The sequence below is a fragment of the Bison bison genome, unplaced genomic scaffold (genome assembly GCF_000754665.1).
Source record: "Bison bison bison isolate TAMUID 2011002044 unplaced genomic scaffold, Bison_UMD1.0 scf7180017864136, whole genome shotgun sequence".
Classification (NCBI taxonomy): Eukaryota; Metazoa; Chordata; class Mammalia; order Artiodactyla; family Bovidae; genus Bison; species Bison bison.
The window spans coordinates 4,547,069-4,564,097 of NW_011494708.1; the positions used below are offsets into that span (position 1 = coordinate 4,547,069).

At 36.2% G+C, this 17,029-nt stretch overlaps 1 protein-coding gene across 1 annotated transcript in view; it reads left to right on the plus strand.

Moving 5' to 3' along the window:
• STIM2 (stromal interaction molecule 2) overlaps positions 1-17,029 on the plus strand; it is a 182,981-nt gene that overhangs the window by 142,774 nt on the left and 23,178 nt on the right. Inside the window, exons 5-8 of the mRNA XM_010839941.1 lie at positions 6,701-6,812; positions 10,608-10,723; positions 13,836-14,013; positions 14,536-14,713. Of these exons, the coding sequence (XP_010838243.1) occupies positions 6,701-6,812; positions 10,608-10,723; positions 13,836-14,013; positions 14,536-14,713 (584 nt within the window). The remainder of the gene's footprint in view (positions 1-6,700; positions 6,813-10,607; positions 10,724-13,835; positions 14,014-14,535; positions 14,714-17,029) is intronic.

A 17,029-nucleotide genomic window follows, 5' to 3' on the forward strand; every position in this document is an offset into this window, starting at 1 on the left:
AAATCATATTTGAAGGCTTTTAGGACAGCTTGTACTTATATTAAATATAACAGATGAAAACTTAGGTGGTGGTACTTCACAAAGCTGTTTCGTATTTTTAGGCCTATAACTTCATGAATTGAACTGAACTTAACACAAGTATATGGCTAACTGCACTGGGTGCATTCAGTTCAGTTCAGTTGCTCAGTTGTGTCCGACTCTTTGCGACCCCATGAATCGCAGCACGCCAGGCCTCCCTGTCCATCACCAACTCCTGGAGTCCACCCAAACCCATGTTTATTGAGTCGGTGATGCCATCCAACCATCTCATCCTCCATCGTCCCCTTCTCCTCCTGCCCTCAATCTTTCCTAGCATCAGGGTCTTTTCAGATGACTCAACTCTTCGCATGAGGTGGCCAAAGTATTGGAGTTTCAGCTTCAACATCAGTCCTGACTGATCTCCTTTAGGATGGACTGGTTGGATCTCCTTGAGTCCAAGGGACTCTCAAGAGTCTTCTCCAACACCACAGTTCAGTAGCATCAATTCTTCTGCGTTTGCTTTCTTTATAGTCCAACTCTTACATTCATACATGACCACTGGAGAAAGTTTTATAAGATTGCATTTTATAGATGAAATGAGCAAGTAAATACATGTATTTTAATCTTCTGAAGTTTCTCTTTCACAGTTTTTGTTTCTGTCACATTTGCTTGAGGCAGGAATGGACAGGAAGCACACAAATTCTTACCTCATCCTAATGTCACATACATGGCTATACACTGGCACCTTCTAACTTCCAACATGTTATAAGTTCCTGTGATCTTCTTTTGGAGTCAGGGATTCTCCATTGTTACTTTGAAATGTGATATTGTGAAAACAGTATCATATGTCTTTCATACAACTATGGGATAGCAAGTGGACACAATTAAAAACAAAACAGGTTCTTTAAGAAAGAAAAAAGTCAGTTATATATTCAGCTAATACTTAAATGGCAACTTTATGCTGAGCTGCTGGAAACTTACAATATGGTAGGAACATAAGATGTAATTAAGCAAATAGTTACAAAATAAGGCAGCACATATGATATGCCATTTGGTAGGAATAGTAAGTACTATAGAAATTCAGGGGAGGGAGACATCACTTTCAGTTGGTGTTTCTTCTCCTTATAAGTTCATTTGTTCAATTGAGGATGTACCTATGCATGACTCATGCATCTTTTTTGGAAGCCTGCTTTTGTTAAATGGCCACAGGAATGTTCCTTTCTTTACTCTGTTGCTGGGTGTTTCTAGCCTTTCCTATCTCTTCATTCTTCTCATTACTACAGCTCCTGCTGCTATCTAAAAGCTTTCTCCTAAGCACAGTTATAATTTTTCTCTTTAAAGTGCTGGTCCAAAATAATTATGTGGAGGTAGGATTGATAACAACAGTTAGGATAAGGGGAAGAAAGGGAAGCTGTTTTGGTACAGAACCAGGAATCTCATCCCTTATTACAGTAATAGCTCTTTAGCTAGCAGCAAAGGGGGATAATGGAAAGGAGAATCCTCATCTTGCCTGTGTTCCTGTGAAAAATCCATAAATGTGCACCCCCCACACCCTCTTATCTCCTGGAGATTTGCTTCTAGTCACCATCCTGTCCCCATTCTCCCCTGTCCCACACTACTTCCTTTGGTCCAGAGCCCTGCTGCAGCTCTGAATCTCCTGAAATCTCTTTGAAATCTTATCCTTCAGGCTGGTAGAGCCCCCTTTTCAAGTCATAGAAGCCAGTGCCATGATGAAGAACTGGCATAGCTCCACTGGGCTATAGTGTTACTATTGCCGGGCCTTCAGTAGGCCATGGTGCTTACTTGATGTCTCTAGTGGAATCCTGACTCCATTAACACAATTACTCTTGGCAGATTGCTCATATGTAATGTTTAACTCTTGAATTACTATTAATGCTATATGTCCAGAAGCTTTGATTCTAAGAGAAAATGTGTTTTGAGTTTTAAAGTTAAATAATGAGCACTTCTTTTAAATCAGGAGCCACCTATATTGTCAGTGAACTTGGGGTCAGAAGATTAGAGTCAAATTCTAGCTGTGTGCTACATTACAGTTATATGGCCTCTCTTGGCCAAGGTTCTCTGTATAGACTGTAGAGAAACAGCTGTCTCACAGATGTGGCTTGGAGATGTTAAATATAGTGTATATTAATATATAAAATCCTAATCAAAGGGATGTGGCATTATGGTGTTAATAATCACTGTGTTAGGCAGAACAAGTTCCTGCCCTTGAGGAACTCATCAGCCAGAGGGTAACACAAGCACGGACAATTTCATTAGAGCACATGGATAAATCCTATGACAGATATATGTACATATGATCAGGGGCGTGAGGAAGAGCAACTGTAATCTAGAAATGGATAGACAGGGAAAACTTCATGGAGGAATGAGTTCCTGATCTGGGTCTCAAAGGCTAAGGAAGAGCAGCCTGACAAGGAAGAAGACGGGCATGCCATTCCAGGTTAAAGGAATGACATGTGGGAATATGGCAGATTTAGAAAGCTACATACATGGTTGCAAGTGTGGAGCATAAACTGTTTACTTGAAGTGCCTAATTTGATATGAGGGCCATTTACCTGACTCTAAAGAGGTAACGGTATTGTACAGTGGTAAACGATTCTAGACATGGACTTGTTTGAAACCTGGTTTGACCATTTAGTAATCCATTTTAGCTAATTAAGAACTTCACCTTCATAAACTAACAGGTTCAGTATGATGCTGAAAGTACCTACTTCAAAGAGTTGTCGCAGTGGTTTTGGAAATAAGCTTTGCAAATCTCCCAGTGTTTAATAGGAACAGTTTTGTTGCTGTCCTGAAAGTTCTTAGAGTTACTTTTCCCCCTCTCATTATTCTATAATCTACTGTTCTAGGTTAACAGTCTAACAGTATTTTAAACATCATCTTTTGTTCATTATAACGAAATCAAAAACAAAGAATTTGAATGAATTTTAAAGATGGTCTAGCTCAGTTTCATTATTTTTTATGGTGAGAAATTGAGTTCCTGGGATTGGAATCAGGTCTGTTTTAATTCCAGAGTTCTTTCTGTTGATATTGGGATAAATTGTCCTAGATCACTCAAAGACAACAACCTGTAGCGCTGGTCGCAGTTTCTAGCAGAAACAATAGAATTTAAGTAGAAACTGACATTTCCATAGCTTTCCAGATAGACTAAAAGAAGAAAATCTATATTTTTAAAGAAATACATTATCCTCCTCTGTCTGCCCTCTGGTGGAAATGCTGTTTAGCAACAGCGCATGTGAAAGAGGCAGTGAGACTTGGATAATAAAGAACTGGATAATTTTTTTAAGTTTACTTTTTAAAAATTGAAGTATAGTTGATTTCTAGATAATTCTTAATAACTCTTTTGCCAACAAAAATTTCTTACACAGAAAAGTTCCTCTTTCTGTTTGAATCTCCTTTCTGAAATGTAAAAATAGATTTTCATCAGATCAGTCGCTCAGTCGTGTCCGACTCTTTGCGACCCCATGAATCGCAGCACGCCAGTTGTCAATTACACACACAGTCTGCTTCATTTATTTGAGAGGATCTTGTTGAGCACCTTTTGTGTACCAAGTGCTAGGGACAGAAGAGTGAGCAAGAAACTTATGCTTGAGAGGTATGAACAGATGTTAAGACAATAATCATAGAAACAAATAATCATAAATGCTATGTTAAATGCTGTGCCTAAAAGTACAGTGTGATGTATGATCATATAGCAGTGTTTGACAAGGTTCCCCAAGGAATTAAAGTTTTAACTGCAATATGAAGGCTCAATAAAGTAAATAGGTAAAGGTGAGTCAGAGGGGTGGAGAAAATGAAAGAGGAAATGCCATGTGTGCAAAGACCCCGAGGAAGGGCATAGTATTATCTGTCCTAAGAATCAAAAGACAATTACTGAATTTGGAGCGGAGAAAGCTAATATACATACAGTACAGGTCCTGGTCCTGAGAAGATACTTAGCGGACATTACCAAAGAAACCAAAAAGCATGAGAAAAAGATGATGAAATGAACCCCAGACCCCCGCACCCCAAAGCAAACTGTGTGCTCTGTGTTAGAATTTTGTAGTTTTACAGATTCATTGTAAAGAAAATTACTTTAGCACCAGTGTAATTCTCTGCTTATCAGATGGAATAATACTAGAATTTGGGTACTTTAAACATGTCTTCTTCATTTGATTTTTCTTCTTTTCTGTCTTATTTCATTGATAATTGAGAGAATATTTTGATGCACTGGAGTGTTTAGGCTTTTGCTGTTGATCACATGAACAGCCATGGGCATGACAGCATCTTATCCTGTTATCTTGGCTGAAGTTTTCGTGTGGGTGTGTGAGGTGCAGCTGTGCTGTCGGTTTCTTGGCAGAGTCTCAGACCAGGCAGTTCTCAGTGCAGTTCGTCTTGAATAGGAAGAAACTTAAAAAAAAAAAAAAAAAAAAGCTACTTTGCATGTATTAAATTCAGTGGAAAGCACCCAGGTCCTGAACCTTTGGCTGATATTTATTCTACGTTATTTGGCTAAATGGGTACAGCAGCCTCAGGCACATGGCCAGTCTTAAGGGCAGGAACACAAGAAGAAGAGCTCATTTAAAAAATTGTCAAAGCTGTCTTAGTACAAAATTATCAAATGTTGTATGTTATTTAAAAGTTAAGTTTTGTTAATGTTTTGTTTCTGATTTATTTAAACTTTTCTTCTAAAGAACACTTAATGAAAAAGGCAGATTGTGAACATCAACTTTGCTTGCAAAAGTAAGTTCATACTCAGGAAGATCTCGTCTCAGGTTTATCACAGATGGATTTCCAGATCTGCTTTTATTGCTCACTTTTTTCCTTTCCTCTCCTTTGGCCTTTTCTGTGATCTGTAAGCATTTTGTTTTTCCACATCTTCAAAGTATGTATGAAGACGAATATGGAGCTCTTCTTTTTTCCAGCACATTCAAATCTTTTCCTTTGGATAAACTTGTCTTTGTTCTTCTTGAAGTAGAATGTGTTTAGCTGCTTCCAGTATTTAACTGCTTGTTTATATCTCTACTGTTATTTAATATTATTCCTCTCACAGTAGCATAGAATCAGGTCCTGAGGTCAGCTGGTCTGAGTTGAGATCCAGTTCTGCTACTGACTGTCTTGATCCCATTAACTTCTCAGTTTCTTATCTCCAGAATGGAGATAATCATGTTAGTATCTCATAAGTTTTTGTTTGTTTCTTTATTTTTAAGGCTTAAAGGGAAAAATGCATATAAAGGGCTTAATTCAAAGTAAGTGTCTAGAAGAGATGTTAGTTGTCCTTTTCTTCATGATTTGGAGCCAGTCTCCTAGAATCCAGTAATAGCTATCTTTAGCTCTTTTGGGTGATCTCATTCAGTCTAAAGACCATCTGTATGCTCATGACTCCTAATTTATGTCTCTATTCCTAACCTTACTTTTCTCTAAGCTCAAGATTTGTATATCTGACTGCTCTTGTCTATCTGCACTTAAATATCTGATACATACTTCAAATGTTTAGACATGTTATAATGTCTAAAAATAGAACTTTTGGTCTCTATCACCTGCCCCTACTTGCTGCCCAAGTCTAGTCCTCCTCACTCTTTCCTATCTTAATTAGTGGAAGCACTCTCTGTGCTTCTTTAGACTTTCTTCTGCCTACCAGCTTCCATCCATTTCATCAGAACATCTAAAAGCATTTTCCCCGGAATACGTCCTGAATCTGGCCACTTGTCACTATATCCTCTACTAGAACCTTGGTCCAAGACAGTAACTCCTTTTGCTTGGATAAGGACTGGTCTTATTTCTCTTTGTTTTCAGTCTTGTCTCCCACAATTCATTCTCCACAGTGGAGAGTGCTATTTTAAAAGCATAGATTATTTACTTTTCCCTCTTCTTATTGAAAGATATCCAGAATTCTTGAAAATCTTTTTTGGACTGGTCCTTCTAGTCCTACACTCTATCCCTCATACACAGCTGGTTCTTCCGTAAGGTTTTTACACCAGCTTTTAAGTCTGTTTGGATTGTTTTTTCTCCAAGATCATCACAGTGTTGGCTCCTTGTAATTTTTGAGTCTTAAATCAGGTAACAGCTTCTCAGAGAAACTTACCCTGACATCTTTCCTTTCTTTTGTAATAGCTGATCATTATCTGAAATTCTTCCTCTTTTCTTCCTCCTCTTATTAATTGCCCCTGCCTACTCCCAAAAGAGTTTGTTTTATGAAGGCAAGGAGTTTATCCATCTTCTTTACTGCTGTATTCCCAGTGCTTAGAATGGAATCTGATACTGAGCAGGTTTATAATGTTATGTGGATGGATGGTTAAATGAAAGGAAGAATGAATATATATCTGGTAAGTTTTTTTACAGCCAGGGAAATAGTAGATTATTTCATCCTGTTCAAATTTGCATAGGTTCTTATTTTAGAATTAAACATGCTAATGTTTTGTTCTCTTTTCCTTTATGTGTCCTCTCTGTTCTAGATTGTAAGCCCTTAAGGGTAGGAGGTATGTCTCCATTGTTTTGAGCTTCTCATATAATGCCAAACATTATTTTAGTACTTATTAGTGATTGAATTGAAAATTCAGTCTAACATCGTTATTTCCTCTGAAGTTACAGTAGTGTTATATATGTATGTATATACATATATATAATTTTTATAAATTCTGAATGCACATGTGTTTAAAATATTCTTTGTTTTTATCTTTTGTAGTTCATAATTGGACCCTTGAGGACACACTTCAGTGGTTGATAGAATTTGTTGAACTACCCCAATATGAGAAGAATTTTAGAGACAACAATGTCAAAGGAACAACGCTTCCCAGGTGGGTCTTTATTATCCAAGTGTTTTTTTTTTTCCTACTCCTAGAGAATAAGGTCACTTTTCAATTAAGTTACTTCTGTGGCTAAGGACTCAAAGAAAATATTATAAATATATCCATTCCCTGACACTTGTAAGGTATGAATTTGTAAGTTTTAATCAGTTTTTCTTGCTTGAATAATCAGGTCTTTGAAAAAAATTATTTCTAGAGAAAGTAATTTGAGAATTAGAAGATGGGTCAACTATATCTTTTTTGCTGCTGTTGCTACTGCTAAGTCGCTTCAATAGGGTCCGACTCTGCGACCCCGTAGACGGCAGCCCACCAGGCTCCCCCATCCCTGGGATTCTCCAGGCAAGAACACTGGAGTGGGTTGCCATTTCCTTTTCCAATGCATGAAAGTGAAAAGTCAAAGTGAAGTTGCTCAGTCGTGTCCGACTCCAGTGACCCCATGGACTGCAACCTATCAGGCTCCTCCGTCCATGGGATTTTCTAGGCAAAAGTACTGGAGTGGGGTGCCATTGCCTTCTTCTTAGGTAAATCAAAGGACCAACCTCTGAACCTATGGTAAAAGTAACAGAACTTATTCATTTGATATGAGAAAACCTATTTGAATGGATTAATGTACAGATATCTCTTAATTGTTGTTCTTTTAATAACAGCAATAACCACTTAATATTAGAGACAGTAAGTTAAATCTCAAAAAAAAGTTTAATAAATAAAAGGTAAATGATAGTAATTATTTTTGAATGTATATTACACAGAGATGCTTTGTGTTATCTCATTTAAGCTTCAGGTTAAAATTAAGTATGTACTATTATTCCCATTTTATAGATTGAAGAAACCAAGTCAGAAAGAATTTAGATATTTTGCCCAGGTAGTATTTGAACCTGGATAGATCTGATACCAAAGTATAAGATGCTAGTTTATCCCTTAGATGTCTGGAATTAATTGTCACTACTTTTCTAAATTATATTTTAAAATTCCATTAGTTAACCTAATAATCACTAAAGATTTAAATGTTAAAATTTGCAGAAATTTCACTGAAATTTGACCCTTACAAGATTGCTCATGTTCCATTCAAACTTAAATTGTTTCTGTATCAAAAAAGACTTTAATTATGTTGTCTATTATTATATGCATATTTCTAATCAATTTGCCTGCATGTATCTTATTTAAGTACACAGCTTTTTTTTGCTTAGAAGTTGGTATTTTGGATCGAGTTGAAAGTTTCCATATCTCCTTAAATGTATTCTGAGCATCAGTATTTCTGATTTTACTGTGCACATGACTATAATGATGAAATTAATGGGGTTAAGAGTCAAATCAGTAAGTGCATATTAAATATTTTTTTATATTCATGGTGCAACTAGATGCTGGAAAGAAGAAAAAAAATTGAGTTCTTGCTTTTTAAATAAGACGCATTTCTAAGTTAAAACAGAATAGTAGAGCATTAAGGTGGGATTAGGGTTTTTTAAGTTGTTTATGTTAACCCTGTGACTTATACAACTTTTCTTATGTGGTCCTTTGGAAAGCTTCTTTACATAATAACAACATGAAATAAACAGGCTGCTCAATATTTTGACTGTACATGTTATGGCCACTTTTTTTGTTTTAGTAAAGTAAACATTTTCAGTTTTTTAGTCACTAAGTTATGTCACACTCTTTTGTGACTCCATGGCCTGTAGCCTACCAGGCTCCTCTGTCCATGGGCTTTCCCAGGTAAGAATACTGGAGTGGGTTGCTATTTCCTCCTCCAGGGGACCTTCCAGACCCAGGTATCAAACCTGTATCTCCTGGATTGCAGGCAGATTCTTTACCACTTAGCCATCTGGGAAGCCTGAAAGTTATCAGAGATAACCTCAAATTCTAGTAGAATTGTTGAGATAACATCACACTTAATCAAGATAAGTTTTTCAAAATAGTGAACATGTTACTACAGAAGAAAACTTTTAGGTCAGCCTACTGGTGCCTTTTTGAATGGAGGGGAAAGAAAAACTGGCATAGTCTTCATCAAGCCCCTTTTATGTGGTGATAGAGATTAGAGGAGTCCTTTCAAAGGGGCAGTAGCAATTAATTACCTATGTCACAAAGCTTTTTGCAGTGTAACTGTAGATATAAGAGCTATTTGTAAGAATGTATAAGAAATGTATTACACATTCCAAATGTACACATACCTACAGTAATTCATTATTTTGTTTCCTTTCTGTGACTTTAAAATACTATTACATCTGTAGTAGGTAGGTAAAACTATGTTCGTTTTCATGTCATGGTTATCTTAAACCTTTTACTGTATTTTCTATATTCTGTAATTCTGTTACCAGAGCTTATACTAAGGCTCTCTTCACCTGACACATGCCTCCTCATTCCTTTCAGACCTGTGTGAACTTCCCTGACATCCTCACCCACTCAGGTAGAATCCCTTCCACCTCTGGACTCATATTGAACTTTGCATAAAATTCTGTTTTATAGTTTCGTTTTTACTACATCTCATTGTCCCTCTTAAATTTTGTGTACTGATAGTATTGCTATTCATTCTTGCCCCCATCCATGCATTCATTCATCTATTACATAAACATTTATCAAGCATCTACTTTTGCCAAGCACCATGCTAGGTTTGGGGATAAAGAGATAAGACACAGTTTGCCTTCAGGCACTTTAATAAGTGTCATATTAAAGATGTGACAAGAGCTTACACACAAAAGTTTACCCACAGAGATGATGAATGTAGGCATTTTCTATAGGGAAAGTTAGAGTTCTTTACTCTCTAAAGTTTTGTGGAAACCTCATAGGAGTTCTGTAACCTGAAATTTTCCTAAATAAAAGGTTCAGAGTTCAGTCATTGGAATCATAGATAATTGGGATTGTCTTACTTACTAATTGTCTTCTTACTAATTATGTCATCTTGGGCAAGTTACTGCCCAAGAAACTGCCATAGTTTCCTCATTTATAAGATGGCAATTTTACATATATTATAGAATTTTTTGAGTTTGAAAAGTTCTTGGCACAGTACTCAGCACATAATACATGCTTATTTTTTTAATTGTCATTGTTATTAACAGTTTTATTATTATTATTACACTTTGTGTCATAAGATTCGTCTTTGTATCCCACTTGGTTGATAAGACATCTTAACTACTGGCCTGCTTGGATTGGAAGTCCAAAACAAAGCAGTTTTATTTCCTTATTTCACCTGAGCCTTTTGGCACCCTGCAGACTTTCTTCATTGCTAGTGAAATGGTTCTATACTTCTTATTACAAATATTCTTCAATTTATTCCCCCAACCAGTGATGACTTTTTACTTTTCATTTATGACTTCAGTGAACTTTTAAATAGTTTAAATATTAGAATGTAAAGATACAGGTTTTTAAAATGCTATTTATAAAGAAAATGAATATGATCTAAACTGAGAATGATTAAGTCTGCTGTGTTAATAAGTAAATTGCTTACAACTTTCTTGTTGTTTATGAAATGATGGTAAAATGCCAGAGGTAATTTAATAATCATAAAATATTTTGAATTTGATAAATTTCTGAATCACATTAATTTATAGCATAAAGAAACCTTAGAAAACAAAAACATCAATATAGCAATGAAATTATTGACATACAGAAGTCTTTGCACTGCTAAGCTTGCACTGAAAAGGTTTTTGTTGCATATAATAAAGTATTAAATTGCACTTGGGTGAACTCTTAAAGTAATCATCACTAATATATATAAGTATTAAGTATGTTGCTGAAATATTTAAGTGTACATCCTAGTAATATTTTTAATATATATGTATTTTTTTAAATGAACAGGATAGCAGTGCATGAATTTTCATTTATGATCTCTCAGTTGAAAATCAGCGACCGGAGTCATAGACAAAAACTTCAGCTCAAGGCGCTGGATGTGGTTTTGTTCGGACCTCTAACGCGTTAGTATTCTCTCGCACAAAATATGATGAAAAAGAGTAATCAGATCATCTGTTGTTATTTAAAGAAGGAAAAAGTAAGAAAGGTAGTAGACCAGAAGAATCCTCTGTTGGGTATAAGAGTATAATACTATCTTAAAAGATTTATAGGATGAGATTTTCTGTCATTGAAATATCCCGTGTGGTATTTTCAAAGCTGGTTACTGATGTAGAAAGTTGTAAAACTATATGTAAGTTGATTAAATTTCTAGATTTAAAACTCTATAGCAGTTTTAATGTTTGTTATTATAGTTTGATATTCACTAGAGTCCTTTTTTTAAAAGGTGCATTCCCACTATCTTGATGACATGAAATAATAAATCCTAACTGGACTGTATTAATTACCAGGAAAAGGATTTTTAAGATACAGATCAAAAACAGTGGCCCTAGAGGCCTGCTTGAAACTGTATAAAGGAACAGACTATTCTGGCAGAAGCACAAGGTGGAGAATATTATTTGATTGTTCTGAGGAAGAACATTTAAGAAATTGCTTTGTCATATTTGTAAGGAAAATAAGCCTTCTTCTTTACCTTTACAGGAATACTTTCTTCCCAGAAGGGAAGTTTAATTTGTTTACGTCATTTAATTTCAGATTTCAGAAAGCTTTGGGGGGAAATTGTTTGAAGAGTACACATTTTAGAGGAATTTTATTTTTCAAAACGGAAAGACTAATTCTAGAAAAATGGTTTTCACAAATTATAAATGAAGAAACTAATGTTTATTTTACCTCAGTTTTTGCAGTTAAGAGGCTTATAGATTTCTATGATACTGCGTTGGGGGTGCCCCTGCTTAAAAAAGGGTTACTGGAGAGGTTTGATGCATTCCATGAGTTTACTGGTGGTTCTTTTTTGGCTCAGGCTAAAAGAGCAGCTGGTAAAACAGCTGGAACCCCCCTTTGTGAGAGTTGGTGGAAATGCACTGTTGGTGGGAATTACAAACCCTAGGAAATAGAACACTATTGAAATGCCAAGCATTCCATGGAGATGATACCCTTTCTAACCTTTTCCTTGTCCTGAATTTTCAACTGAATCTATTGGGGATTGTCTTCTGTGAGAGTCACTCTAGTTTTTTCATGTGAATTATTGGTTAAAATAGGAATTAAACTATAGCATTTGTCTCTATATAGAGGTTGATTGGGGATATTTTTATTTTATTGATCAAGAACAAACTATTCTGTAAGCCAGACAGTATTATCATTTGTAAAGAAACCAAACTAGTCTCAAAGAATGTTGAAAACAAATGTATTAATAAATAAACTAGAAGTTAATGATGCATTACCTTTTTAATGTGTTTGTCTTAGAATTATGACTTGAGTGAATGAAACTTATGGTTGGAACACCCACATTAAGATTATTAAAAAAAAAAAACACAAAACTAGCAGTATCCAGTGAATAGAGATACATTTTAAAGGAGTTTTCACTGAAATCCTTACCAGTTCATGGTATTTGTTGTATAGTTAGAGACTTGTCCCTCTTTTTATTATTTCTGGTGATTATAGTTCAGCCTGAATAAGTCTCATATTTGAACTAGAGCCTGAGCTGAACCTCTCAGCCTGAGGCAGAATAAAAACAAATCCTTTTGAGACTTTAGCCTTCTGCCAAAGAGTGAGGAGAGAATCTCTTTCACTGTAGGTGAGGGTATCTGCTCTGAAAATATGTAGCGCTGAGGATCTCTGGCATGGAACATGCTGTTTATCACACCATGTAAACATACATGAACCCTAGGCTTATAAGCATGAGAACTTTTCATTTCTGTGGAGCTCTTCATCTTGTTGAACATGGAAAATATCTCCTTCCTGCCAGAGGTATGGGCAGCTAGGCAGTTTTTCACTGAACACCTGTAATCTCTTTGCAATACATCAAATAATACATCATGTTTTATTAGTTACCCTGCATCCCTCAATTGAGCCCCTGCATTCAGAGATAAACTAGGAAATTATTTGACTAGCGGTTTCTGTGTTTTGTATTACTGAAGACAATAGGCCCTGGCTCCTGACTCCTTACTTTAGAAACAAGTAAGTGTGGGGGTTACATCTGTCCCTGGCATCTGTTTCCCTCGAGTCACCCAGATCTCTCTGGCAAATAACCACCTAAAACATGGGTTGTCGTGATCATTTGACCCGTGGTTTCTCAACCTTGCCACTATTTGCATTCTAGGCTGTATAATTCCCAGATAATTCTTTGTTATCACCAGAGTGGGAGCGGGAAAGAGATTATTTTGTACATTAGTGGGTGTTTAGCAACATCCCTGGCCTCTACCTACTGGATACCAGTAGCAAATAGCCCTACTTCCACTTCCCGAATTGTGACAAGCAAAAATTGTCAAATGTCTGCTGGAGGGAAGTGTCCCTCTCAGTTGAGAATCACTAATTAATCCTAACTAGTTATGTGGCTACATGCTTCGGAAGAAAGCTTTCTGGTGAATGATTAGGGTTTCAGTTTTTGTATTATAGCATGGCCACTACCTAACTGTCTGAAGGAAGGAGTTGGGCTGGTGATGGTGATACTCGTTATGACTCTTCACCCCATAGAGGACCATTCCCTGTGTATGTGATTGGAGATACTGTGCTTTTTCAGAATGCTCCAGGATTTTTGTCACTAACTCCTGTACCAGCAGGGGTGTAGTGCATCCATGTGGGGTTATCTCTGCCCCCTGTTGTTGTGGTTTAGTTGCTCAGTCATTTCCAGCTCTTTTGTGACCCCATGGACTATAGCCCGCCAGGCTTCTCTGTCCATGGCATTTCCCAGGCAAGAATACTGGAGTGGGTTGCCATTTCCTCCTCCAGGGGACCTTCCTGACCCAGGGAACGAAACTGCATTTCCTGCATTGCAACCAGATTCTTTACCACTGAGCCACTGGGGAAGCCCCTGCCTCCTATAGGTGTAGTATATCAGGTAGTTATCATAAACTCATTGATTATTTGAAGAAAAAATTTGTAAAAGGCTGGGGCTTATATATGGGAGGAACATCTTCATATTTTGTTTTTAGATATCTACTACTTTTTAAATTAAGTGGCCATGTGTATTGAGATTTTGTGATACTCAGATTAATTTGCCATTTGTAATTCTCTTTATAGGCCCTCCTCATAACTGGATGAAGGATTTTATACTTACAGTTTCTATAGTAATTGGTGTTGGAGGGTGTTGGTTTGCTTATACGCAGAATAAGACATCAAAAGAGCATGTTGCAAAAATGATGAAAGACTTAGAGAGTCTACAAACTGCAGAGCAAAGTCTAATGGACTTACAAGAGAGGTGAGTAGATAAAAAAGGCTATAAATCTTGTTTATGTGGGACCATACAGTTTGTGAATATGTAATGTGGGCATGTGCTTATGCGTTTGTATTTAGATTGATATATATATCAGGAATTGTGTGTACACTTCATTTCACATTTTTAGAAAGGTCCTAATTACAAATTTATTAAAAAGATATGCATTAGGGAATAAATGGGTAGAAGACAAGTGGAAATCAAATGTAGGTAGAATTACATGTGTAGTTAAATTTTATTTTAAACATGACTTAAATAATTATCAATTTTTGAAAAGTCTTTTTCCTGAAGAGTATTTCCATGCTATTTCTGTATTTTTAGGCCAAGATAAACCAAATAGCTATCTAGTATGTTACCTGATTTTTTTTGTCCAAATTTAAGATTAATAGAAATGGCTGCGAATTTTGATCAAAACATGTATATTATTGCTTGATACATATTTATTCTTCACTAAAATAATGAAGTTTTGGAAACTTTTGTGAGGAATTTTCATGTTTATTCTGTAAGGCTTGAAAAGGCACAGGAAGAGAACAGAAATGTTGCTGTAGAAAAGCAAAATCTGGAGCGCAAAATGATGGATGAAATCAATTACGCAAAGGAAGAAGCTTTTCGACTGAGAGAGCTGAGGGAGGGAGCTGAATGTGAACTGAGTAGACGTCAGTATGCAGAGCAGGAATTGGAACAGGTATTTACATTTTTAAGAAGAGTTTGTGAGGAAATTTGTATTGTTACTCTGAGGATTTTTTTTTAAATTTTGTTCAGTCTCCTAGATTTGTTCCATCGTATATTCTTCCTTGGTCAGTAATAGGGTCACCTGTCCATATTGTTAGCATTGGGCAGAGTTCATACAGCAAAAAACAAAGAACCAACTAAAAGATAAAGTTAGCATTATGTTCACTCATTCATGAAGTCCTAGCCCATGCCATGTTGTCTTGAGTAAACCTAAGATGTTTATTTAACATCTGTAGTATGTCTCAGTTTCTGACTATAACCTAGTAGTAAAGTATTAGTATGTGTAATGTTAAACTTCTCTGCTCATGTTAAGAATCTCTATTAAAAATCCATTTGAATCCTGTTAGATGGTTTTAGAACATTCTGTGCTACAGATTTTGAAGTTGTCCAAAAGGTGTCCTTTCCAGTGTCTGCTTCTACTGTGCATTTACTCAGGATGGAATTCAGGCATTGCACTATCCTTCAGAGAAGGTGGGGAGGTCGCAGGAGAATATCTTCATAGGTAGATGTATTAGTTTTCTAATTCTGCTATAAAAAATTACCACAAACTTAGTAGCTTAAAACAACACATCGTGATTATCTTAGGGTTCTTGCAGTCAGAGTCTAAAATAGGTCTACAAGGCTGCATTCCTTCTGGAGGCTCTGGGGAGGATCTGTTTCCTTGCCTTGTCCAACTTCTAGAGGCTGCCTGCATTTCTTGGCTCATGGCCCCTTCCTTCCTCTTCAAAGCCTGTTGCTCCAACCTCTGCTTCCATAATGTCATCTCCTTCTTCTGACTTTGACCCTTTGTTTACTGATAAAGAATCTGAGGAACAAAATGAAGACAAGAAAGTGTGTTCAAGTTTAGAGAGTGACTCATCAGACAGGGCCAAGACCTTAGGTATTCTTCCTCCCACTTTGCTTTATGCACTGCTGCCTTCTCAGTCAGGTGCTAAATATGAAATAAAAATTAAGTTATGAATGAGTTTCAGTTTAAACTTAAACTCATCAGAAAATGTTCAGTGTATGGTACTAGTTCTTCAGGATTGTCATTTTTGGTAGGACTTGTCTGACTGAATGCAGCTATCTCTTTTGTTAACTGTTAACTTTTCTTTCTCTCATACCCTAGACATTGTCTTTTGAGTCTTCTCCCTGTAAGGAGTTTGTTCTCTAAAAATGACTCTTAGACTTATTTTTCAGTCTGGTCCTGTTTACCTGACAGAACCTTCTTTCTACAGAATGTAGTAAAGAAACAAGGAGTTCACAAAAAAGGCCTAGCTAAAATTAGCCTGTGTTTGAGAATTAATTTTATGTTTTTTACTTCTGTGACAACTCCATACCTCTTCTCAATGAGAATTCAAGTCTTGGTTTGTTCCCAGTGCTAAACTAAAACGTTTGTTAACTGTTTTTCTGATCTTTGCAGATAAGAAAGAACAAATCAGAAAGCAGTAGAGGGAAATCTTCTATAGAGACATAAACTGATAGCATGTTATAATGGAGACTGCCTCTCAGCGAGAGGAAAAGACACCATGTAAGGAAGGACCTCTTAATCACAAGTATTCTAGTCTGAGGTTTGGAGCCTCGAGGCCTTGCACTGCATGGTAGACCCTAAGATTACCAGGATATTACAACCCAGCACAAACTTAATGATCCTAATGAGATCCTCAGTCACTAAGTGTAAAGGAGAGAATTGGGTATTTAAAAAGAACTCTATCCTATATGATTATGGTAACAAGAAACACAATTTTATGAGTGCTTACTGTGTGCCAAAACTTTATGCTGTGTACATCATTGCAAATGGTTTGCTCATAAATTTTAATCCTCACTGTACATAGATACATTCTCATTTACAGATGAGATGTGTACGCAGAGAAGTTAAATAACTTGCCATAGGTAACACAGCTATTATGTGGCTAAGGGAAGATGATTACATGCGTCTTATTCCAAAGTCCATGTTTTCCCATACTGCTATTAAAAGCTTTGTTTATAGAAGTAAGTTTAACTGGGAAATTAATTTACATATTATGTCACATAATCCACAATTCCACATAGTTTAAAGCTTTATTGTATTTTATGTGATGGGTAATCAACTCAAAATTAAAAGGCAGAAAAACTGGTATATATTTTGTTAATATCCGTTAAACAAGAGCTTTTGGATGAATAATAGTACCACTATATTTTGTGTGGTTTAAATACATAAATTATTTTGTTCTTAAAGTCTTAAGAAACTTAAAATCAGGACAAGTCATAGTACCCCTGTTATACATGAAACAATAAGCCTCAGAAAGGA